We start from the raw sequence: 24,236 nt of genomic DNA on the forward strand, positions 1-24,236 counted from the left end.
TCACCATAAAATGTTTTATAGTTATGATGTGATTGTTCTTTAAAAATACATATATATTTTATCTACATTTTATACACACACACACACACACACACATTTAGTTTAAACACATTGCTCTTGGGTTAAAGAAGAATTTTATGTAGAATTTCATGTGTTTCAAGAGGTATGCTTATAAGCCAATATCTACCATTTCCCCTAAGATCTCTTTTATTTTGTAATGGTACCATTATTGTTTGCAAACCCCTCTCCCCAAAACCCACACTTTTATGATTAAGTTGCATCTTAAATATTATGTACACATGCTATTTTTTTAACTTTACTTTTAAGACATTTTAATTAACCTTTTTTTCCCTGAAGATATATTTCAGTGCTTGATCATAATACTTATTATATATGTTTATTAAGTCTTCTTATAAAATCAAACTTCTTGGGTCATAATTTAATTATTAATATTATATTGAATATACTGTATTTTCTCAGGTTCCTCTGAACTAATGTACATGACTCACTGGAATCGGCTGTTTAGCAGCTTTGATTTTGAAACCACACTTCTCTATGTAATTCAGGCTATATAAAAAATTCTTATGATGTTCCTGGCTTTTTCAATTATTTGTAAATATGTATATGTTAATTTACATGTATTTTTTTTTAATATCATGAGAAAGTTGCATTCAATTTGTCAGTTACCTGTAATAGTAGGTTCCAAATGTGATTTTCTGTTTTGCCTTTTAAGTTTTCTCAGGTCTTTGACAAGTAATTTAGAATTTCTTTGTCTTGGTTTTTTCCTCTCTTGTACATGATCACAATCATGCTTTATAAGCTTTATGAGTTATTCTGTATAAGATAGTAGGGAAGTGGTATTATTAATACTTAGTAATTCAAAGAATACATGTATGTGTGCTCTGAAATAAGGGTTCTAGTTGGTAAATATGTTACATTAATAATACTAATACATATTTTTTTACCTTTTAGAGAGTGTGCTTGTCCTGTTTTTGTATATGATTATTCTTGCAATAAGGGAGACAAAAAATTTGAATTTGTTGAAACATGGTCCCTAAAATGATTTGACCAACTGTTTCTTCTAAACATGGGAAATATGAAAGTTATCAGTGTCTTAAGGATGAAAAATGGGTTTACATTATTATATTGATTAAAAAAAATAGTTCTTCCTTTTTTGCCATCTACTTTTTAAACTTAATTAAAATTTAACTGGAAAGTTTCCTATTGAAAATATATTTCTCTGTGTTATTTAGTGCAGTTAAATGCTAAAGGGCAAATTGAAACTGTCTTCAAATTATGAGGTCTTTGGGGATATTTATCTTTTTGCTCTGAATGTTCCTTGTTGGAGGTACTTTTGAGCTCTTAGTGATATCTTACTTGGTTTTGCTTCCTCAGTTCCTGGGACATTTAATTCTCAGTAAATGCGTGGCAAATGAGTGACTTTGCCATATGAGGAGTGACCGATTATTCTTTGCTGAATTAATTTAAAAACATTTAGTATTCTAATTTGTTCCTAGAACAAATTGTTCACTCAGTATATGATAAAATGTTTAAAAGACTTAATAAAGGAGGATTACTTTCATGTCGCTAAAGAGCAGTGGTTTTTTTCTGTGCTTTAGGTAAAGGACTAGGAATCACAAATTTGAAATGTTAGTTGATATATTAATGTAAAAGTAGAAATAAAGTGATTATTCTTCTTGAACATATTTTATTTTCAAAAGATAGATTTTAGAGGTAGGTTGGCTTTTGTTCTCTACACATCTTTATCAAACTATCAAGTTAGGAATAAGACCAAAATTTTAGGCTTCAAATTTTAAACTCAGTGGGACACATTTTATTGCTTAATGGGAGATAGGAGAGAGGAAAAAGGTCTCCTAAAACTAAGATCCTTAAAATCCATTAGTCCTCTTAAATAACATCTTTAGTTTTATCTTGTATTGTGGCCATTACTTAGAAGCATTGAGGGTAGGAAGTGAACTGTGCAGGTGTTTTATTTTTATAGCTAAGTCTATACCATTAACTGTTTACTATATGCTCTTCCTTATTTGAGTATATGGCAAATTATATAGGTATTGAACCATTTTGGTTACAAGGTTAGGATGTTTATTTGGTCTGTTAACACTGTTATTAGCACTTTTATTTATTTGGCATTTTAAACATCTAGCTTCTGAGTGCCATCCTCAAAACAATTTGATGTCATTCTAAGTTACTAGGAATACAAACACAAATTCATATTTATCAATTATTTCAAATATTGGTCTCTGTGATAATTCAGATTTTTCAATTTATAATTACCTTTCCTGTTTTAGCTTGTTGGAGGTTTATAGATTGCCTGGGTCATAGTAAGGGGTGTTTTATTCCCCAGAGATTCGGTTAGACTAAGAGCAGATCTTATTTATAACTCTATGTTCACAGAATGTAAGATCACTTTAAATACTAATAGATTGTTTTAAAGTACTTAAAAAAAATAAAACTAAGTTTCATTTCTCTTAAGAATAATTGATTACATTTGATAGATTGCCTAAAATATTTCATACTTTTCATGGGGTTCTCAAGGCAAGAATGCTGAAGTGGTTTGCCATTCCCTTCTGCAGTGGACCACATTTTGTTAGAACTCCCCACCACGACCTGTCTGTCTTGGGTGGCCCTACATGGCCTGGCTCATAGTTTCATTGAGTTAGACAAGGCTGTGGTCCATGTGATTAGATTGGTTAGTTTTCTGTGATTGTGGTTTTCAGTCTGTCTGCCCTCAATAAGGATAAGAGGCTTATGGAAGCTTCCTGATGGGAGAGACTGACTGAGGGGGAAACTGGGTCTTGTTCTGATTGGCAGGGCTCAGTAAATCTTTAATCCAATTTTCTGTTGATGGGTGGAACTCTGTTCCCTCCCTGCTGTTTACCTGGGGCCAAACTGTGATGGAGGCAATGAAGGTAGAGTTGGCCTCCCTCAAAAGATCCATTGCATGTACAGCTACACTCAGTGCCCCCAACCCCGCAGCAGGCCACCTGACCCACGCCTCTGCCAGAGATACCCAGACACCCACGGGCAAGTCTGGGGCAGTCTCCTGTGGGGTCACTGCTCCTTTCTTCTGGGTCCTGGTGCACAGGTTTCTGTTGTGCCCTCCGAGAGTCTATTTCCCAGTCCTGGCAGCTCTATGGTGGGGTTAATGACAACCTCCTCCAAGAGGGCTTATGCCATACCCAAGTCTGCTGCACCCAGAGCCCCTGTCCCTGCAGCAGACCACCACTGACCGGGACCTCCACAGCAGACGCTCACAGTTCTGTCTTAGTCTCTGTGGGGTCCCTGGGTCCTAGTGCACATACGGTTTGTTTGAGCCCTCTGAGTGTCACTGGCGGGAATGGGGTTTGATTCTAAATGCATATTCACCCCTCCTACCATCTTGCTGGGGCTTCTGCTTTGCCCTTGGATGTGGGGTATCTCCTCACTGCTGGTCCAGCAAGTGCAGCCGCCCCTCCTGACCTTGGGCGTGGGGTATCTCCTATCTATTTCTGCTTTATTGACTGTGCTAAGCCGTTGACTGTGTGGATCACAGTAAACTGTGGAAAATTCTGAAAGAGATGGGAATATCAGACCACCTGACCTGCCTCTTGAGAAATCTGTATGCAAGACAGGAAGCAACAGTTAGAACTGGACATGGAATAACAGATTGGTTCCAAATAGGAAAAGGAGTATGTAAAGGCTGTATATTGTCACCTTGCTTATTTAAGTTATATGCAGAGTACATCATGAGAAACTCTGGGCTGGAAGAAGCACAAGCTGGAATCAAGATTGCTGGGAGAAATATGAATAACCTCAGATATGCAGGTGACACCACCCTTATGACAGAAAGTGAAGAAGAACTAAAGAGCCTCTTGATGAAAGTGAAAGAGGATAGTGAAAAAGTTGGCTTAAAACTCAACATTCAGAAAATGAAGATCATGGCATCTGGTCCCATCACTTCACGGCAAATAGATGGAGAAAGAGTGGAAACAGTGACAGACTTTACTTTCTTGGGCTCCAAAATCACTGCAGATGGTGACTGCAGCCATGAAATTAAAAGATGCTTACTCCTTGGGAGAAAAGTCATGAGCAGCCTAGACAGCATATTAAAAAGCAGAAACATTACTTTGCCAACAAAGGTCGTCTAGTCAAGGCTATGGTTTTTCCAGTAGTCATGTATGGATGTGAGAGTTGGACTGTGAAGAAAGCTGAGCGCCGAAGAATTGATACTTTTGAACTGTGGTGTTGGAGAAGACTCTTGAGAGTCCCTTGGACTTCAAGGAGATCCAACCAGTCCATCCTATTGGAAATCAGTCCTGAGTATTCTTTGGAAGGACTGATGCTGAAGCTGAAACTCCAGTACTTTGGCCACCTGATGTGAATAGCTGACTCATTTGAAAAGACCTTCATGCTGGGAAAGATTGAAGGTGGGAGGTGAAGGGGACGACAGAGGATGAGATGGTTGGATGGCATCACTGACTCAATGGACATGAGTTTGAGGAAACTCCAGGAGTTGTTGATGGGGGAAGCCTGGCGTGCTGCAGTCCTTGGGGTCACAAAGAGTCGGACACTACTGAGCGACTAAACTGACTGACTAAAATATTCAGCATGATTTATTTTGATTATACACTTTCTAATTTATTATTTCTTATGTAGTTTATCACACAGTGATCAGTCTTAATGATAAAATTTGCGTATTTATGTAGGAATGTCAAGTGATGGTGCAAATGTATATTATTTGGATATTTATAAATTAGAAACAAATTGTAAAATGATTTTTCTTCTAATAAATTTCAAATTATTAAAAACATTTCCTGCACAAAGACATTTCTGGTTAATCTTCTGTTTCTGTTCCTTATTTTTACCAACAGTTTCAAGGATAGGTTTTAATGTTTTGTTTTGTTTTATAACCCTGAGTCAGTGATTGGTGTAGTACAAATTGCTGTGTTCTAAAGGATTGTTTCCAAAGCTTGGAGATCTAATATTTCTTTCAATTATATGTAGTAAAATGTATCCCCTCATGTCACCCTGATGTCCTGTGTGATATATCTCTTCTTGAAGTTCACTGCTGTTAGTGCTGTAATATTACTTGACTTGGCTGTCTAGCAAGTATGGCCATCTAGAAGGCACAGTCTCTGTTTTACATATCCTTATAGCTCCCCTCTTCTTACTCCAAGTCACTGAGCAAAGAGCGCCTCCCTGTGGTAGTTGATGGCTTACACACTTCATAGGAGGTTGCGTTACAGAATCATTGGCCATATATTAAATCTTTCTAATTTTTATTTTTAATATAAAATAGGCTTAAAATATTATCAAAAATCTGATATAAAAATCTAATTTTACATAAAAGGCAAGGATAAAGTAGCATATCAAGATGTTGAAAGACATATAGACTTCCTATAACTCATAGCCTGAGGAAATGTGCTAATTCTTTAACAAGATTCTCATCAAAAGGGAAGGTAAGTGTAGCATTCTAAATACAAACTAATGAAGCACTTGCAATTATTTGAAAATTTAAACAGAAGAGTACAATTATGACTTGAAATTTCCTTTTCTTAGATTTTTTAACTGCTTAAAAAACTTTTACTTTTTGAATAACCATAATAAGAAATAGTTTATAGAAACAGATTTTCAAGGAATTCTGATATGAATACCAAACAACATCACCTAATGCATAAGTAAAATTAAAATTGAATAGAATTCAGAAACTTCTGTCATATTCTGGAGAGTTTAACATCATTATATCCATATTTTGAGAAAATATTTCTAAATTTTCATTTTGTTTAACAATTGATTTTTAAGCTTTTTGTATTAAAAAAAAACCTAGTGAGGTCTACTTTAGTTTTGAAAGTTTATTATAATTTTTGAAGATTGGTTACTTATTTTTAACTTAAAAAAATGCAATCAGCTTAATACCAGAATTAAAACTCTATAAGAATGCCAGCATTTAATATATGAATAATGCTAGAATGTATAAAGAAATTAGCCTGAGCACTGATTAACAAAGATATTTTTCTTTCTATTTGTAATCAAAGATTGGAGAAGTTAATGGCAACCCCCCCAGTATTCTTGCCTGGAAAGTTCCATGGACAGAGGAGCCTAGCAGGCTATAGTCCATGGGGTCGCAAAGAGTCGGACACGACTGGGCAACTTTCACTTTAATCAAAGATAAGTAGGAAAAATGCAAACATTGCAACTATTTAAAGTTTCATTATGTGTCACCCTATCTGATATATTTTTAAAAATATTTTGACAAAATATGATCTTAATAATTTTGATGTAAACAACAGACATTAAAATTCAAGTAGGAAAAATGGCTGTATCTTATAGAAGTCTAGTTACATGTGATTTGTTCAGTGTTTTTAAATCCAGACTCTGTAAACTACTTAGAGAAACAATAATTAAGCTGCCCAAAGGTTGTAAATTCTGAATTAATGATGAAACGAGATGAAACAGTTTCATAGGAACATTTCTATAAAAATTGAAATATTTCACAGAAATATTTCATAGAAATATAAAAATGTATTCATAAATTGTCTTATCTAGTTTAGGTTTCAGGACAATATATTTTCCTATTTGCTCAAGCTTAGAATATATAGGAAGTAGTTTCAGAATTGCCAGCCCCAACCACTGCAAAAATAAATCTATTAAGTTCAGTAGTTGCTTGTGTATGTGTGTGTGTGTGGTTAAAGTTACAAACAGTGAAATGCATAAATGTTAAATGAATAAATTGGTGAATTTTAAGAAAAGCATGTAATAAAAATTTTTATGATGCGCTTATGTAACCCCCATTTCTATTAAGATGTAGAACAGTTTTTTTCACTCTCAAGAGCTGTGCCCTTTCCTAGTCATTCCCTCTTCTCAAAGGCAACCATTGCATTTCTTTCCCCTAGAAGTTACCTCTTGTAGAACATATAAATGGCATGTTTAGTTTTATTTGATTTCAGCCTTTTTAATGAATGTGTGAGGGAATGGCACTGTGGTTTTAGTTTGCATTACTCTGATGTATAATAATGTTGAGCACATTTTTATATGCTCACTGGCTGTTTGTATATCTTCCTTTGTGAGCTAATTATTTTGCTCATTAAAAAAAAAAATTGGGTTGTATGTTTAGTATTGAGTTTATATGAGTTTTTAATATACTCTATTTTGCAAATACATGTTTTTCAGACATACAATCTTTATCTATGGCCTGCTTATTCATTTTTTAATGGTATTAGAGAACAGAAATTACTAATTTTACTAAGTTCAGTTTAGCAACTTTTTATTTTATGATTAATGCCTTTGTGTCCTATCTCAGAAGTCTTTGCTTAGGTCCAGGTCACAAAAATTATCTTTGTGTTCTTCTAAAAGCTTTATGATTTATCTTTTATACTGAGATTGTGTGGTTCATCTGAAGTTAATTTTTGTTTAACTTCAGGTATAGTTAAGGAAGGTTTGTTTATTATCCCATGTGGATTTCTAGTTTTCTAGCACCAATTTTCTAAGAAATTTCTAGCAAGCATTTCCTTTCTACATTAAGTTGCTTTGGTTTCATTGTTAAATATTAATTGACTTTTTAAATGAGGGTCAGTTTCTAGACTTTGTATTCTGTTCCATCAAGCTATGTACATATTTCTAGGCCAGTACTAATGTCTGGATTATTGAGGTCTTATCGTAAGCTTATTTGTTATTTGGGATCCTTTGCATTTTCATATGAGTGTCAGAAAGAGCTTTCCATTTTTATTAAAAGGAAGAAAGCCTGGATATGATACCAAAAAAAGCACAGGCCAGCAACAACAACAAAAATATACATTTTAGACTTCATTCAAAATTAGAAATGTCTGTGTCAAAGGAAATTACCAACAGAGTGAAAAGGCAGCCAACAAAGTGTGAGAAAATATTTGCAAATCATGCATCCAATGAGAGATTGATATCAAGAGTGTAAAAAGAACAACAAATCATTTACAACAATGAAAAAAACTGATTAAAAATGAGCAAAAGACTTGAACAGACATTTTTCCAAAGAAATTCTCCAGTTATTAAGCATATGAAAAGATGCTATACATTAATCATTAGTGAAATTCAAAGCAAAACCACAATGAGATACTGCTTCAAACCCATTAGAATGACTATTATCAAACAAACAAAAATAGAAGATAACAAGTTTGGAGGAGGATGTGGAGAAAAAGAAATTTCACTTCTAGAGAGTGTATACCCCAAAGAATTGAAAGCAGGAGCTTAAAGAGATATTATACATTCATATTCATGGCAGCATTATTGCTGTGTGCTTAGTCGCTCAGTCGTGTCTGACTCTTTGTGACCCCATGGACTGCAGCCCTACAGGCTCCTCTGTCCATGGGGATTCTTCAGGCAAGAATACTGGAGTGTGTTGCAATGCCTTCCTCCAGGGGATCTTCCCAACCCAGGTCTCCTGCGTTGCAGGTAGATTCTTTACCGACTGAGCCACCAGCAAAGCCCAAGAATACCAGAGTGGGCAGTCTATGCCTTCTCTAGGGTATCTTCCCGACCCAGAAATTGAACGAGAGTCTCCTGCATTGCAGGCAGCTTCTTCACCAGCTGAGCTACCAGGGAAGCCTGGCAGCATTATTAGTAGTAGTCAAATGGTGGAAACAAACCAAGTGTCCATTAATAGATGAATGGATAAAAAAAATATGATATATACATGTTGTTATTGTTTAGTCACTAAGTCAAGTCACTTTTTGCGATGCCACGGACTCTAGCCCACCAGGCTTCTCTGTTCATGGTGTTTCCCAGGCAAGAATACTGAAGTGGGTTGCCATTTCCTTCTCCAGGGGATCTTCCTGATCCAGGGATCGAACCTACGTCTCCTGCATTGGCTGGTGGATTCTTTACCACTGAGCCACCAGGGAAGCCCTCAGGATATATTTCAACTATAAAAAGGAAGGAAATTCTGATATATGCTATAACATGAATGAACACTGAAGACTTTCATGCTGACTGAAATAAGCCAGTCAAAAAAGGACAAATGTTGTATCATTCTACTTAATATGGGATTCTTAAGAGTAGTCCAATTCATAGAGACAGAAAGTGGGGTCATGGTTGCCAGGAGCAGGGTGACTGGGGAGTTAGTGTTTGAATAGGTACTGAGTTTAAATTGTGTAAAGTGATAAATGGTGGTGATGCTTGCACAACAGTGTGAATATACTTAGTGTGTCTGAAATGTACAGTTAAAAACAGTTAAAATGGTAAATCTTACATATATTTAACCACAGTGTTTCAAAAGAAGCCTACTGGGATTTTGATTAGTTTTGTGTTGAATATGTGGATGAATTTGGGGAGCATTAATATTGGGAAGCATTAACAGCATTGTTTCCTGATGCATGAACTAGGTATATCTTTACATTTGTTCAGATTTTCAGATATCCATTATTTTTTCATCAATGTTTTTATAGTTTGCATTGTAGAAGTCTTACATGTTTATTATTAAATGTATTCCTAAGTATTTAATGTTTTTGATGCTATTGTATAAGAAATTATTAAATAAGGTTTAAAAAAAAAAAAAACCTGTTTATGCAGATGTTGAGAGCTGCCTGGTGTTGAGGTAGTCAGTCAGGATCAGAAGCCAAGCTGATCATTATGGTTAAAATCAGAAGGCTTTTGCTGTTTAATGGACCCAGGGACTGGAGTGAAGAAGAAGGGAAAGGGCTAGGAAATGGAAAAATACAGAGTCAGTGGCTAGAAGTGTTAAGACCTCTCAATAAGGAGATCTTGGCACAAGTAGGTACACAAGCAGTGTTTCCGTCTAGCTTTTCCATCCTTCACAGATGGAGACCTCAAAAGTTGTATCAACTTTACAATCCTGGGATAAGGCCCTCCTGGGCTATATATTTGGATTTCATTTGCTAGTATTTTGATAAGGGTTTTGTGTCTCTATTCATTCATGTAAATATTATTCTTACAATTTCTTTTCCTAAGTCTTTATCAGATTTTGTTTTTCAGGTTATACTGGCCTTCTAGAAGATGTTAGAAAGTATTCTATTTTTTTTAAGTATTTATTGATTGATTTTTATTTCTTCATTGAATTTTCATTGAATTCCTCAAATGTAACCATCTGGACCAGAGTTTTCTTTCTTTCTTTCTTTTTAAATTTAATTTTAATTGGAGAATAATTGCTTTTACAGTATTGTGTTGGTTTCTGCCATACATCAACATGAATCAACGATAGGTGTACATATGTCCCACGTCCCCTCCTTCTTGAGCCTCCCTGCCACCTTCCATCCCATCTTACCAGCTTCATTGTCACAGAACACTGGGTTTGAGTGCCCTGTGTCATGCAGCAAATTCCCACTGGCTATCTGTTTTGCATATGGTAAGGTACATGTTTCGGTGCCGCTGCTGCTAAGTCACTTCAGTCGTATCCGACTCTGTGCGACCCCATAGACGGCAGCCCACCAGGCTCCTCTGTCCATGGGATTTTCCAGGCTACTCTCTCCGTTCATCCCCCCTCTCCTTCCTCAGCTGTGGCCACAAGTCCGTTGTCTAGGTCTGTGTCTCCATTGCTGAGTTGCAGATAGGTTCATCAGTACTGTCTGTCTAGATTCCATATATATATGCTAATGTACAATATTTGTTTTTCTGACTTATTTCACTCTTTATAATAGGCTCTAGGTTCATCCTTTGCTTTAGAACTGATGTGTTCCTTTTTATGACTAATACTCTATTGTATATATGTACTACAGCTTATTTATCCATTCATTTGTTGATGGACATCTAGTTTGCTTCCATGTCCTAGTTATTGTAAATAGTGCTGCAGTGAACATTGGAGTGTGTGTGCCTTTTCCAGTTATGGTTTCCTCAGGGTATATGCCCAGTAGTGTGATTGTTGGGTCATATGGTAGTTTATTCCTAGTTTTTTAGGGAATCTCTATACTGTATTCATATCAATTTACATTGATATGGCTGTATCAATTTACATTCCCACCAACAGTACAAGAAGGTTCCGTTTTCTATACACCCTCCCTAGCATTTATTATTTGTAGATTTTTTTGATGGTGGCCATTCTGATTGGTAGGAGGTGATATACCTCATTGTATATTGATTTGCATTTCTATAATGAGCAGCGTTAAGTATCTTTTCATGTGTTTATTGGCCATCTGTATATCTTCCTTGGAGAAATGTCTGTTTAGGTCTCTGCCCACTTTTTAATTGGGTTGTTTGTTTTTCTGGTATTGAGTTGAATGAGCTGCTTGTGTATTTTGGAGATTAATCCTTTGTCAGTTGTTTCATTTGCTATTATTTTCTCCCATTCTGGACTAGAATTTTCTTTGTTGGGACGTTTTTGGTAATTAATTTCATATTAAAAAATCTTTACTTATTTATCATTACTTTTTATTTCTTGACTGCCCCATGCAGCTTGTGGGGGTCTTAGTAACCCAACTAGAGATTGAACCCACACCCACTCCATTGGAAGGACAGAGTCTTAACCACTAGACCACCAGGGAAGTCCCTCAATTTTTAAAATATTTAGATAATAGAGCTATTGAAAACTTTTTCTTTTGTCTTACCTTAGTTATGGTAAGCTGTGTTTTTCAAGCAATTTATTGATTTTATTTCCGTTGTCAGTGCTTCTTTTCTTGAGTGTGCTGATCTTTTGGATGGGCACTACAACTGTTTGCTTGAGACTTCCCTGCTTCCTATACAATTTCAGATCATATTCTCTTTCTTCTAAGACTAGGTCTCGGTATTTACTTCTTTCGTGTATCCTTCCAGACGTATATGATCCCATAATGATGTTTTTCTTACTTTGATTGATCTTGGGATCCACATAAAATCCCACATCATGCTATTATCCAATTCCTTGGAAATTATCTATGAATTACTTTTTCACTAGATTAAGTGAGGCCTTCCATTTATTCATGATGATTCTCATAGTCTTCTACAATATAGCACAGAAAATTAATCAGAGTAAATTTTTGTTAAATTATTTACTGATACACTGCTAAGTCTATATGCATTTCAGCCTTATACACTGAAATACTGTCATCTCTTTGAGAACAAAGACTTTTCTTTAGGTCTTAATTGATTTGTTTTTTCATTTTTACTTATTAAAAACAAACTGTAAAATAGTATATACTTGTAGCAAACAACAAAAAGCATAGGTAAATAAGGATTTCTGATTGACTATGATTACTTCACTGAGAATTAGACCTTAGTTAGTCCAAGCTTGTCTCTTACCAATTCTAGCAAGTTGCTGAATCTCAGAGGGTCTCTGTTTTTTTATTTGAATAGAAAAGATGTCAGGCTATATCATCTCTGAGCTCTAACAGACTACCTCTGATAATCATATGTGATGTTACGAGTTCCCAAACCTATACTAAATTACATTCCCTCACAGGATCTCCTGTAAACACATACTTTCAGAATCTCTTTCTAGACTATCCTGTAACTATGTAGAATATATATATTTTTTGAGTAAGTCTCTTAGAGTGGAAGTTATTCTTGTTGACTTTTCTCTCATTTAGCTAAAGAGACTGGAAAATAAGTCAGTTCCCTTGGTACAGCCTACTTCCTTTGATAAAGAGCAAATATTTTTTCTTTTTAAAAATAACTATATTGAGATTTAATTTTCATACTGTACAAATTCAGCCATTTTATATGTAGACTGTTACAATTTTTAATAAATGCATAGAACTGTTCAGCTATCAATAGAGTGCCATTTTAGAAAATTTTGCATTACCTCAAAAAGTGCTCTGCTTATTTACTGTCAAGCCTAGCTCCCACCCTGCCCTCAGACAACTCCTGCAAATATTCTCTTGTCACTGGTTCTTCATAGCCTGTTACTTTCCTGATCCATTTTTTTCATCTTCATATTACTCTTATGGGCTTCCCCAGTGGTCCAGTGGTTAAGACTCTGCACTCCAAATGCAGGTGTCATGGGTTTGATCCCTGGTTGGAGGAAGATGCCATATGCCATGTATCCCATATCCCACGCTCACCCTCACCCTCAGAAAACCACTGCAAATATTCTCTTGTCACTTGTTCTGCATAGCCTATTCCTTTCCTAATCCATTTTTTAATCTTAATATTATTTTTACATGTGTTTGATTAAATAAAATTAGTTTTTGTTGTTTTTCCTGCAAAAAAATTTTTTTAATGTGCTAAAGGCAATAAAGATTCTTTGCTGGAACAAACTTTAGTCAGGTTACTGTACTTTCTCCGAAGTTCATCTGTATGTTTCCTTATAATGTCCAGTTTTAGCAGGAACCCTGCTCAGTCAGTTTAAGCAGAACCTCTCACCCTTGATGTCTGATCACCCTAGGTATCTGATCCGGTTCCTCAGTCTCTACCATTCTGATCACCCAGGCATATCTTAAGAAAAAATTCTTTCAGGTCAGTTTAGCCAAAACCCCCTTAGCACTGATATTTCCACTTATTAATTTTCTATCTATTGATCCCCACCATGTACTTTTTCTATAAATTCCGTCTTGGCCATACTGGATTCAGAGTTTGGCCCAGTCTTTCTGCCCCAGTATAAAATCCCAATGCAGTGGTTCCTAAATCTGTCATGATGGTCCTAAATAAAGCCTGCCATACCATCTTGAACACCTGTCATTGAATATGTTTCTTCTTTAACAAAAGAATTTAATGAAATAGATACTTCTAATTAAAGTGAATCTTGTATGTGAAAAACTTATCCCATTTTATTCCTTCTTCAGCATGATATTTTACATTGGATATTTTTAAAGCAAACCTGATAAATTTATGTGAAAAGCCTAAATGTTATTAAATTTCAGAGTCTTTCTACATTTTGGGAAACAGTTTTATATTGGAGAAGGCAATGGCAACCCACTTCAGTATAATGACCAATTAAAAATGGGTATTTATAGCCAGCCACCTGATTTAAAACTTGTTTCTGTTATTTGGGAATTCTGCCTTTATGTTCTCTGTGGTTTGGTTTCTTTATCTGTAAAATAACCATAGTCAATAGTACCTAACCCAGAGGTTGTTGGAGGATTAATTGAGATAAATAGAAGTAAATGGCTTGGCACAATAATTAGGGAATTGTAAATACCCTATATATGCAAACAACTGTAATAAACCATTTATATAATGCTTATATGGACCAGATACCATATATATATATGTACATGTTGAATCATTCAATCCTTAAAGCTACCCTATAAGGTGAGCAGTACTATTGCTTCCATTGAATTGTTGGGGCAACTAAGGCATAAATAACTTCCCAAAAGAAAGTAGTGAAACTGACATTCAGATTCAAACAGTCTGTGCTCTTAGCTCATACAGACTCAACATAAATTTACATTTCAGCTCCCTGGTAGAATAAAACTTGTCTTTGATAAATGTATTTGTTTCAGGCTAAATGATGACATCCCTTTTGGGATCATATCTGATGTTTCAAATTTTGTTTTTTTTTTTTAATTAAATTTGATGTTCTTTGAGACTAGTGCTGTAATCTTTATTCTTCCAACTATTCTATTTGATTTTCTTTGATATTAAAAGGATTTATTAAAATTACTACTTTTTGTTTTTAACTTTAGATGTCATATTCTTCATTTGCACTTTATATTAAATGAGAGGCATAGGACTCAATAAATGTGACCTTTGTAGATGTTTATCTCTGGGACTTTTGTTTTTAAGAAAATATGCTCTATCCTTTTTTCAGGGGCAAGTTACATCTTTTACAAATAACTTTCAGGTTGAAGGGTATATGAATATATTTACATTGTATTTATGTTATATGTATACACATTAAAATGGTATATGTGTACATACTTAAATCGCATACATAATGTTGCATATATTAATTGAAGCTGCTGTTTGTGAAAATGTGTGATGCATCTTATCTTTACCATTTTGGTCACTCGTCATTTTAATTGTGGTCATCTGTTTACTAAATGCTTTTGTAGTCCCTCTGTGTTGTCTTGAAGAATACAACAGCATCATTCTAATAATAGACTGAAGAAATCTTGAGTTTATAGGCACAATGATGTGAAATTTTAGAGAGGTGAGTATTTGTATTAACCACCAGTTGTGGAAAAAAAAAAAAAAAAAAGATCACAAGTGCAGTATATTTGCATTTGGTAGATTAAATTTGAAAGACAGATTTACCTCTGTTGTAGTCAGCCTTTTAATTACCTGTGATCTGAGGGTTTTGTTTTTGAGAAGAGAGATTATTTAAATGAATAGAACAATACAAGTTAGTAGACGAAGAATTGTGGTCCCTTGAAATTCAGTGAGCAAATAAGAACGTTGTCATTTCAGAATCTTTGTAAAATAAATGTTAATTTGTTCCCCACTTGGGAAGTTTTGCATCATTTAGTTGATTCTTTAGCATACATAAAACTGAGACTTAAATCTCAGAAATACATAACCTCAGAATTCTTTAACCTTAGGGTGATCTTGTTCAGGTTTTAAAATGTACATATGTGAATGTGTGTGTATTAGCTATAACATTGTTGTATTTGAACAAATGTTTTCATATTTATATCTCTGTTTTTTGAATAAGGATAAAAGTAAGTTATCAAACCTCATTTTTCCCTTATTTCACCGTATTCACTTATTATTTAGATGTGGTATATGTCATTATTACAGCTCTAATTTTCCACATAATGCTGTTAACATATATGAAGAAATTATTGATTAGGAAAGCCAGGAATATAATTTTCTTGCTTATTAAGGACAGTCTCTCTTTGGCAGTGATAGTACATTGAATGTTTATCTTAATAGGCTCAAAAAATGAACCTCACTTGAAAACTTCATTAGATAACTAACCAGGCAAAATGATGGTGGAGGGTATAGGACTAAAACTGAGAGTTTGAAGACTGTGTCACCTTGAGGATGCAGACAGCTTTTCTGGAAACCATCTATCTCATTTATAAATTAAGCAATGTGTTAGATATATTTGAAGATACCTTTTAATTTTCACGTTCTGTGATTTCATTATATCATAGACTAAAGGATAAGAGAAGGAAATTCAGAAATGAAAAATACCCCGCAGTCTGCGATTTTGAACAATTTACAGCACAAACCTCCTACCAACAATGCTATTTTTTTTATCGTATTAATCCATATTATTTTTCTAATTTTGTTGTCAATTATATATTTTATAGCTCATAGCTTACCAGAGCATATGAATTAATTTTAAGGCAGCCACTTTTCATTTTTTACTAATTTAGATGTAGATTTGTGAGAAATAGTTTATAGTAGAAACTGTTTACTTTGGAAAGTTTTTTATTTTCTTAATTCTATAAAATAAAATATTATAGATTGAGCTTTTAAAATATACTTTAAATATATTAATATAAGTAATGTATTCAAATATTAGTAGATTAAAATATTACCTGGGTATTTATAGCATATCTCATTTACTGTATCTTTATAGTTCTTAATTGATTTACATGTATGATATATGATTTCTTTTCATTTTAATTTCTAAGAATATTCCTTTTAATTGTTTATTTTAACCCTTTTTGTGAAACAGTTTCAGTTACATTTATCCTAAACTGAAATGAGTTAAGATTAACCAATTGCTGAATTAACTCTTTCTATAACAATGCAGTTAATAATATTTAAAATTAAATATAGTATGCCTGTATACAGCAGGCTCCCATTTAAATGGAGTTTTCTCTAATTCTGGCTTTAGTTTCTAGACTGACCTCGTGTATTATTAAGAAAATACGCAATCAGGAACTAGGTTGATAATGTGAAAAGAGTTGGTAGCTGACTTTTACCACTGCACATAAACAGCGCAGTTATTCTGAGTCGCAGTATCACTTTCAGTCAGATAACCACTAAAATCACTGCACTGTGGTTTCTGAAAATGCCATAATCCTTCAAATGCCACATTAAACCGAGAGAGAAAACCGTCAGCAGTGCCTGCACGGTTATGTAGAAGGATGAGCCGTGAACCAAGTGAAAAGATGTTCTGGAAGAACAGTAACCTTTCCCTTGATGTGTGCATTTCCCATTACTTTTTTGACACAAAATGTTGCAGAATGATTTAATGGTGGCATTTTGTTTTGCTGACTCCTTTTTTTCATTAAAAAGAAACCAAAGTTTAGGATGGGAATGTAGGGGAAGAGTGACCAAGCACTGAATTCTATTATAGGAATCTGTTTTCAAAATAAATAAGTTAAATTTTTTTTAGTAACATGACTATTACCCCTTTACATTTTATGTTAACTGTGATACACAAATCATTTAGTTCTATTATATCTTTAAAGCAGTGTTTTTATTCTTTCAAGTTAATTTTTTTTGTCCATTTGTCCTCCCCTCTCCTTTTTTCTTCCTAGTAACTCTTGGTCAGAAATGACATGTCAGTAAATCAGGGCAGCTTTGTTTAGTAATTACATAGACCTTACCTATTACATGTAACCAGAAAGTATCCTACTTTTTATTGTCACTTAAATGTGTATTATTAGAGCTGATTTTATAGGCTCACTGGTCTAAAGATCAATGCCTGTTAACTTTGAGAGGGCACATTTCTGTTGGGAATGAAGTCATAAAGTTGTCCCACGTAAAACTTTTTTGCCCTGTGGAAACATGCTGAGAAAAGGAAAGTAATTTACTAAAATATAGTTTGTAACACTTGTACAGCATTGGACTCTGTTTTAGAGTTGATATGGAGTGCCTGGATATGGGCCCCATCACACAATAATTTAAAAAACAAAACCGAAAACCTTGGAAGTGTATTTTGCACATATATATCTCTTAATAGCTCACTTTTGAAAAAAGATACATCAGATAGTATTTGACTAAACACTACTTTGGTTCCCCTGAATCCCCGGGATAATAGGAATATTCATAAAAGGTGCAATTTCAACTAAAGAAATGGAAATTTAACTTGAAATTTCTCAATCTGCCCGTTTTCCCAGCTGGCTTTAATATGAGACCATCACTCTTTATGAACTCTATTGTCGATTGTATTTAGTTGCCTGACGGACTTTAATTCTGCTGCTCTTTCTTGCAAATGTCTCAGAATGGGAGGATTTACATTGAGTTCAACAGTTCTTTGTCTTCAGATGATTATATAGATCAAAAGAACTAATTAGAATAATATGCAGTGTGGATATAAATCCCTATCCTTTCAACTAAAAATGATTTGGCGTTTTGTTAGTGATATAATTAAAGTATGCCTTACTGAACAAGTACCTTTCTTTTGCTTTCCTTTTTTTTTTTCACTTTCTTCCTTCCTTTTTTTCTTTTTTCCCTCCCTCTTACCCTCCTTCACTTTCCCCTCTTCCTTCCTCCTTTCTTCCTGCCAACTCTCCATCATTATGACTGGAAAGCCACAGAAATTTCTTATGTAGAAGTAATCAGTTTTCTGAAAATTCTCAGATAATAGGAACTGGTAGTATAGGATTACCCAATAAGATAATTGTAAAAAAAAGAAACAGTGGTAGCCAGTAAAGCCAATGGATTTGTAAAAGAATGGGTAGGTTTAAGCAAGTAGGGAAAAATAGAGCAAGGCTTTCCAGAAGAGAAGAGATGCTTTGTGAGCATTCTCAAGAAGATGGGAAGTCCTTTTGTGGCAGAGTTCTGGGCAGAATTATTTGACCTAAAATACCACAATTTATGATTGGGGGATTGTAACATTACATAAAAGTAAGATTAAAAAAAAAAAGATACTTTATAATGTGCTATTTTGCATAACTATTACCATAATATTTTCTAACATTGTAGTTAAAAATAGTTACAAAATTTAAACATGTTCATGAAGAAACTGTATACATACATTATACATACATATACATACAATTCTGGGAAAAACAAAAAACATCAGTATAATAAATGTTTGGCATATATAGATAGCCTTTTATTTTGGAGATACTGGCATACTGGATTAGAGCATATTTGTTAACAGATTGTTTTTTAAGTATTAATGCAATATATGTTGTTTTTAATTGCTTAATAAGTGTACAAAGAAATGTTATTTTCACTTTGTTTCCTCAAAACCCTTTCCATTTGAGGTAACAGACATAGTCAATTGGTGTATAATCAGCCATACTTCTTTCTTCTAAGTGCAAACGAAATATGCCCCAATATTCAGGGCTTATTGGCTGGCTTCCTCCCTCTCTCCCTTTTAAAGCTATTGTAGGCTTTACTCTGAAATGTCCCTTTTTTTTTTTAAACTTGAAAACACATAGTGGACTTTTTCAGTAAATATAGAACTAAACCAGTCTTTTAAATAGCAATAAAATAATATAATAAAATAAACCATAATTTATTAATACTTATCTATAAATGGAAATTCATGTTTTTTTTGATTTCTATCTCAAATTGAGTTTGCTAGACCAAACTGTATGTATGTATTACATTTTAATATATATTATTGTATCTTTCCCAATATACATAATTGTTTGAGGATGTTATTGTGTAAGTTTTTTACAATTTGGTTGATAGAAATTGACAGTTTTATTTTATTTTGTGACTGTGTTGTTGAGTTATTTATTCATATATTGATTAGCCATCTGGATTTTCTCATCCATGTGTTTTCTTTCCATATCCTGTGCCTCCTTATTGAGATATTTTCTCTTTTTTTAAAGATGAGTTTATCACATATTTTTAGTGTAGATTACAGGCCTTTTCTTTCAGGTATTTTGTGTGTGTGTGTTTCGCTTGCTAATGATACTTTTGGCAAAACAAGTTTTACTTTTTATATGTTATGATATTTATGTCTGAAGAAACCAATATGTGTTATTATGACATAACCAACTAATATCTCATACATTACCTAGTCAGGCAGTGCATATATTTGTCTTTGCCCTTTGGATGATCTATGTGCAGTTTTGCTTGAAATATTTTTAAAGACCTGCAGAGATACTATGTCATTTAAAAATAGTTTTATTTTATATTTTTGTATAGCATAATATAAAATGTTAGTTTGCTTTACTAGTATATGTCAAATTCTTTTGATTTAAAAACAATTTGTTTTCAGAGACTATTTTGTAACTTTTTAAATATTGAGAATGCATATTTTCAAGCTCCTTAAAGCTTCTTTTCAATTTTGTAACTTTTTATATAATGTTTTGGACCTTATTAATAGTGTTTGGTGATTGGACCTTGAGGAAATTGAATTTGTGTTTGGTGGTTGATTACAAAGGCAAAATTATAGTTTTAATTGAAGAAGTCACTGATAAATTCTGAATTGCTAAATTCAAAGACATTTTAATTTTCTAAGTACTCTTCATTTTTCTTCTTGTTTCAGCATTTAATAACATTGGTGACGAACATTCCTTCTTAAAGCTTTTGTTTTTCCTATTTCAGTGTTTTACTCTAGTTCCTATCAGTGGCAGGACAGTGGTTAAAATGCTTATGTCTGGGGCCCAAATTATTTGGGTTCAAATTCTCCGCCAACAGTTATTAGTTTTGACTCTGAGTAAGTTATATAATCTCTGTGCCTTCAGTTCATTTCAGTCCCTCAGTTGTGTCCAACTCTTTGCAACCCCATGGACTGCAGCACACCAGACTTCCGTGTCCTCCACCATCTCCGAGAGTTTGCTCAAACTTATGTCCATCGAGTCAGTGATGCCATCCAACCATCTCATCCTCTGTCATCCCCTTCTCCTGCCTTCAATCTTTCCCAGCATCAGTCTTTTCTAATGAGTCAGTTTTTTGCATCAGGTGGCCCAAGTTTTGGAGCTTCAATCTTTCCAATCAATATTCAGGACTGATTTCCTTTAGGATGGACTGGTTGGATCTCCTTTCTGTCCAAGGGACTCTCAAGAGTCTTCTCCAACACCACAGTTCAAAAGTATCAATTCTTCGGCGCTCAGCCTTCTTCACAGTCCAACTCTCACATCCATACATGACTACTGGAAAAACCATAGCCTTGACTAGACGACCTTTGTTGGCAAAGTAATGTCTCTGCTTTTTAATATGCTATCTAGGTTGGTCATAGCTTTTCTTCCAAGGCACAGACATCTTTTAATTCCATGGCTGCAGTCACCATCTGCAGTGGTCTCTGTGCCTTAGTTTCTTCATTTATAAACTGAGAATAGTAATTGTTTCTACCTCATAGAATTGCTGTGAGGATTAAATTAATAGAAATAGAGGTTATATGCCTTCATTAACTCCCTCTTAGTCTGTTATAGTAACCAGCACCATCAATAGTTTGAATGTCTCCAGTCTCCATCTAGTTGTCTAAAGAATTTGTTCACGTTGTACTTAAATTTGTCCAGAAGCTTCTTGTTTGTTACAAGGTAAATCCAGAGTCTAAAACATGGTCTAAGGTCTTCCACACCTGACCTCGGTCTTTTTAGTCTTCATTTCAGTTATTCACAGTTTGGAATAACCTAGTTCTCCTTCCTAAAACTTTCACTTAGTTTCATGCCATCTTGCTTCACCTTTAATTTATGTTACATTAGTCATTCAGTCGTGTCCAACTCTTTGTGACCTCATGGATTGTAGCCTTCCAGGCTCCTCTGTCCATGGGATTCTCCAGGCAAGAATATTGGAGTGGATTGCCATTTCGTTCTCCAAGGGATCTTCCCAACCTAGGGATCAAACCTAGGTCTTCCACATTGCAGGCAGATTCTTTACCATCTGAGCCACCAGGGAAGCCCCAACTTTAACTTGCTCTTATCTAAAATGATCTCCTGTTTTTCTCTGGAATGAGGACTTCTCAATCATTTATATTTAGTCTGTATGTCTTGGTCAATTCATGATTCTTAGTGTGTAAGTACCATATCTTTAAAAAATATTTTTTAATTTTTAATTGGGAGATAATTGCTTTACAATGTTGTGTTGGTTTTATTTTATTAGTGTAGGGCTAGACAAAACAACCAACAGAAAGGAATAAAAATTCCAGAAAAAGGCTTATGCACATTAAAAAACCTCAATAATTGTATCATTTTAAAATTCATTTAATTTTAACTGGAAGATAATTATTTTATATTATTGTGTTTGTTTCTGCTATACATCAACATGAATCAGCTGTAAGTGTACTTATATCCACCCCTCTTGAACCTCCCTCCCATCTCCCAGTACCATATATTGATATTTAAGTTAATTTTAATTATTCCAGTCCCAGGCTCCCTCCATGCTTATCACATAGTATGCCCTTTACATAGATGAAGAGAATAGAGAATCTATAGATTTTAATTAAAGTCATTCATATTTAATATTTTAAGAGTAATATTCATCAGATATTACTGGGAACTTGGCTTAGTTAATGTCATTTTTATATACAAAATGTTCAAACCTTATTTAGATTGGGATGGTAGTTTTCGTCATACTTTAATGTAACTTATAGTAATTCCATTCATTTTTTCCTTCATGGCTGTATTGTTCTATGAGTTAAGATACTTTTAAATTCTTAAATGAGTTTTACTACCCTCACATTCCTCTGGTGTTTCTAAGGATAGTTCCTACTTCATTGACATCTGAATTTTCTTTAATCTGAAAATATGTGTACTGTTAATTTTTGCTAATTTTAACTGCTTGGGCAATACAGAGTCAGTTAAGTTAAATCAGATTAGGTCATAATACAATTTTAGTCAGAGTAGAGGAAATAAAACTGTACTTTATTTTGTAATTTGTAACAGTCTGGATTTTCTTTCCATTTTAATCTGAAAGAAAATTAGTAACAGTTTGAGAATTTCTAATTTGGCTTCCTGGGGTAATTCCATGGCAATAAAAGACACTGGTTCTTTCTTTCCTTTTTATTTTTTTTTGGTTTTGTTTGCTGTTTCTGTATCGGTACTTGGGTATAGTACATAGTTCTTTGTTTCGCTCCAGTGACTGGCGTCCCAGGCGTCTTTCCCCGTGCAGTTAATCCTTTCAGTGGCTCTTGCTGACTTGGATTATGCCTATGAGCTACCTCTCTGGCCCTTTTTACTTTCCTCACTTGGTAATTAATCTCTAGATTATTTCATTCCTGTTAATATCTTCATTTGTCTGTGTGTGCCTGTGTGATGTGCATAGTTACGTTTATAAGACTAGCTCTAGCACTCTTTTCTGTGTTGGGTAAGAAAAAAGCAACTATAAATAATTTAGGAAAATTATGATGATTTCTGGAAGTTGAATGGAAACAAAAGCAAAAGTAAAAAAATAAAATATACATCTTTAAAGTCATTCAGGGTAATTACTGTTTGTAGAACATAATTCTTTAAGTTTTAACTTCTGGTAGAATACTGCTTGTTTCCTTCAGTATTAACATTTAACTTTGTAAAATTATCATTGTTATTAACTTTAGAAAGGAATTTGTATTGGTTACACACACACACAAATGAATACACACAATAGTCTATTTTCTAACTTAACTGTTTTACAAATTGTCAAGTGATTCAAACACTGACAATTAATAAGAATAACAATATTTGTTATTTTCAGACATTTGAAAGTGTCTGATTTGTAAATATTGTATATTTTATATGTAATTCTACATTTTTTGTTTTGAGGTGAGGAAAAATTTAATTTTGTCCTATTTCAGTTGTGCTAACTTTATATGTGCTCTTTGTTTTATGATAACCTTCCTCTTTGGATTTTATCACAAGGAAATATTCAAAGAAAAGTATTTAAAGAATATTTATAGCCATAGTAATAGTAGTAAAATTATCCATACTCAAAATATACAAATCCCAGAATAAAAGCAGCTTAAACATGGTATGGGAGGGAAATGATAAGTATAGCAAATTAGTAGAACAAAAAATATGTATCTTTTGTAGATTACAAGATAATTACATGGGAATGAAGAAAAGTATTTTAGAATATAAGTATATGCTCCTCAGTTGTTACATAACAGATACCTAGAGATTGGAAGGGAGCAAGAAATAAGCATGCTATTTTTTTTTAGTATGGTAGGATTGTGAGTAAAACATTAAAAAATTTTTACAAAATTTTAAGTTACTTACACTTTAAAATACAGTCCTAATTGACTACACACACAAAAGGCTAATTAAATATTAAAAAAAAACATGACTATGATTAGTTGGCCTAAGCCAATAAAAATCTTGTGCAAACTTTTACTGAGAAACTGCTAATTCTAGGGAAAACATATTTAAGTGAAATATAATAAATATAAAAATTCTTCCTCAAAGAAGATACTAAAAGTGGCTCAAGTAAGTTTTTTGTGCACATTTTAACTTTAGTTAGTTAAGAAACAAAATTATAAACAGAGTGAAAGTATATGTCTACTAGGATATAAATAATTCACTAATTGGTTCATATGTATATTTTTTTAACATACCTGATTATTATAAATCAGGTCCTCAGTGTTATCTGGCAGTCCTTCCATATTTTCCTGGTCAGCT

The 24,236-nt window shown here is 33.7% G+C and overlaps 1 protein-coding gene across 10 annotated transcripts in view; it reads left to right on the forward strand.

Annotated features, from left to right (window-relative positions):
* Positions 1 to 24,236, forward strand: part of PHF14 (PHD finger protein 14) — a 199,117-nt gene that overhangs the window by 96,965 nt on the left and 77,916 nt on the right. Inside the window, exon 17 of one of the 10 annotated variants that reach the window (XM_070787539.1) lies at positions 481 to 1,586. The exons of the other annotated variants lie outside the window; for them this stretch is intronic. Within the exon in view, the coding sequence (XP_070643640.1) occupies positions 481 to 490 (10 nt within the window). The 3' untranslated portion in view covers positions 491 to 1,586. Of the gene's footprint in view, positions 1 to 480; positions 1,587 to 24,236 lie in introns of those variants that run through there. 10 annotated transcript variants of the gene reach the window in all.

The sequence above is a fragment of the Bos indicus genome, chromosome 4, assembly GCF_029378745.1.
Source record: "Bos indicus isolate NIAB-ARS_2022 breed Sahiwal x Tharparkar chromosome 4, NIAB-ARS_B.indTharparkar_mat_pri_1.0, whole genome shotgun sequence".
Lineage (NCBI taxonomy): Eukaryota > Metazoa > Chordata > Mammalia > Artiodactyla > Bovidae > Bos > Bos indicus.